The 2,214-nt window shown below is 47.8% G+C and overlaps 1 protein-coding gene across 1 annotated transcript; it reads left to right on the top strand.

The window, feature by feature from the left end:
* Window positions 1-1,409, top strand: cckb (cholecystokinin b). Its single transcript, XM_028991855.1, has 3 exons — window positions 1-35; window positions 459-654; window positions 890-1,409. Exons 2-3 carry the CDS (start codon window positions 459-461, stop codon window positions 1,024-1,026), a joined length of 333 nt encoding a protein of 110 aa, XP_028847688.1. The 5' UTR covers window positions 1-35; the 3' UTR covers window positions 1,027-1,409.
* Window positions 1,410-2,214: the final 805 nt, after the last annotated feature.

The raw sequence follows: 2,214 nt of genomic DNA, 5'->3' as shown, positions 1-2,214 counted from the left end.
AGTCCTCACTGCTCACACACTGCACACACTGCAAGGTAAGACATGTGCCTCTTCTTCATCTGTGTGTGTGTGTGTGTGTGTGTCTGATCTGAAACTCGCTACTGTTCCTTCAGGTGGTTGTTTTAGATGAACAGCTGAACGCTGCACGCACTTATTGCATGTAATAACATGTTAATAACTAGTCAGTAACATCTCCACAGTGTCATGCTGCTCCACGGCGGGTGTGTTCATCTGCAGATTTTTCTTTTTTAATGAAAAACAAGAGTTGCCTCATCATGCCAGCTCCTTGTGGAAATCTTCCAAACTAAATCAAAGTTGCAGATTTTAACCAAACTGCATGTGTGTGTGTGTACAATATATGTGTTTGTGCATTTATGAGTTTATATGTGAATATCAGACCTTGATGTTCATTTTGTGTTTTCTTTCTCAAACTCACAATCTCACACACACACACTCAGATGAACAGTGGGTTGTGTGTGTGTGTTCTCCTGGCTGCTCTCACGGCGTCGTGTCTCGGACGACCTCACTCTGTCGCCCCGGCCCGCCAGGCTCGCTCCGCCCCCGGCAACGGCCTGCCCCAGCCACACCCCGACGACGCTGCGGAGACGAAACAGAACCTCAGCCAGCTTCTGGCCAAGATCATGTCCATGAAAGGTGAGACTCCGCCTCCTACTCACCTGCCGGCGTTACTGGACCTGGACAAGAAAATCTCACACGCACACACACACACACACACACACACAATTATTGCACGGTGAGAGTGCAACCAGCTCGTCTCTCTTGTCTCAGGCAGGTTAATTAGCTGCTGAATTAATTATATCTGGTGGCAGCAGGTTGTCAGTGCTGGTGTCAGACTGTGAGTGTGTGTGTGTGTGTGTGTGTCTGACAGGCTCGGTGCGCAGGAACTCCACTCTGAACAGCAGGGTGAGTGGCGGGAACGCCAACCACCGGATAAAAGACCGGGACTACCTGGGCTGGATGGACTTCGGGCGGCGCAGCGCCGAGGAATATGAATATTCCTCCTGAGGAGGGCGGGGCCCGCCGCGTTCCTCCGCCTCCCCAGCTTATTGTTATTATTATTACTAATATTGCCGCTGTTATCCTCATCATCGCCGTTGTTGTTGTGTATCAGGTGTTGTCTGTAAATCACCATGACGAAATACACACAGATGCCAAATTTTTGCAGAAAACGTCACCTGAGACTCCGGATTCATTTGTTTTTATTCTGCGTTGGACTGAAGTCTGTTTGGGGTTGATCCCCACTTTGCATATGAATGTATGTCAACTGTGACAATAAATGAAAGGAAGGGAGAAAACAACACACACACACACACACACACACACACACACTCTGTTCAGCACATAACGTTTCTGAATAAATCCTCTGAGCCTGGATTTTGGCCCCGCCAGCTGCGGACTCTGCCTCTTTCTGCATCGTTTCTCTGATTCTGTCTGCATCCGAGCCGCCAACTGATCTGGTGTCAGGAGGAGACGCTGGATTCTGACCTGGAATGCTGAGACAGGAACACGAGAACTGACCCGGGATCAGGGCCCAATGTGTTCAGCGCCAAAAAATACTGACAAATCTAACGTTTTTTTTTTATAGAAATAAAAAAAAATAAAAATCCTAACTGGAAATGAAATGTAGGGGAAACCACAACTAAATTTGCAGTGATTTTCTCTGTAGAGAATCTCTGGAGACCTGAGCTTCCTGCATCTGGACAGACAACCGGTGAGGCATCAAGGCTCCTACCACAAAACTATCCAGAACAAACTGGCCAGGAAATAATAAGATGTGCCACACACAGAAACAGGTGATTTGTTGTGGCAGGGCGTGTCCCCTCCGGCCATTAATTGTCACGCTTCATCCAATCATCTGAACCAGCGAACTGCAGAGCCACACCTCCTCAGTGTAAAACGATTGTCCTCGCACTGTGTGTGTGTGTGTGTGTGTGTGTGTGTGTGTGTGTGTGTGTGTGTGAGAGAGAGAGAGACAGAGCGAGATGAGTCAATACCATGTTAGCATTTCAGATTCCATTTTTAACACACGGCGGGAGGTGGAGGAGTGAACCGTTGTTGAAAAATGAGGAAAGAAAAATTCAACAAATCAATGAAGAGCCTGAAGATTCCTGAATAATTCAGAGACTCCTGCATGGTGGAGGAATCTCCGGGGAAACACACACGCGATAAGAGCGAAGGAATAATTAGCATGCG

This window comes from Denticeps clupeoides, chromosome 9, assembly GCF_900700375.1.
Source record: "Denticeps clupeoides chromosome 9, fDenClu1.1, whole genome shotgun sequence".
Lineage (NCBI taxonomy): Eukaryota > Metazoa > Chordata > Actinopteri > Clupeiformes > Denticipitidae > Denticeps > Denticeps clupeoides.
Note: the sequence above shows the minus strand (reverse complement) of the source record. Positions and strands in the feature narration are given on the sequence as shown.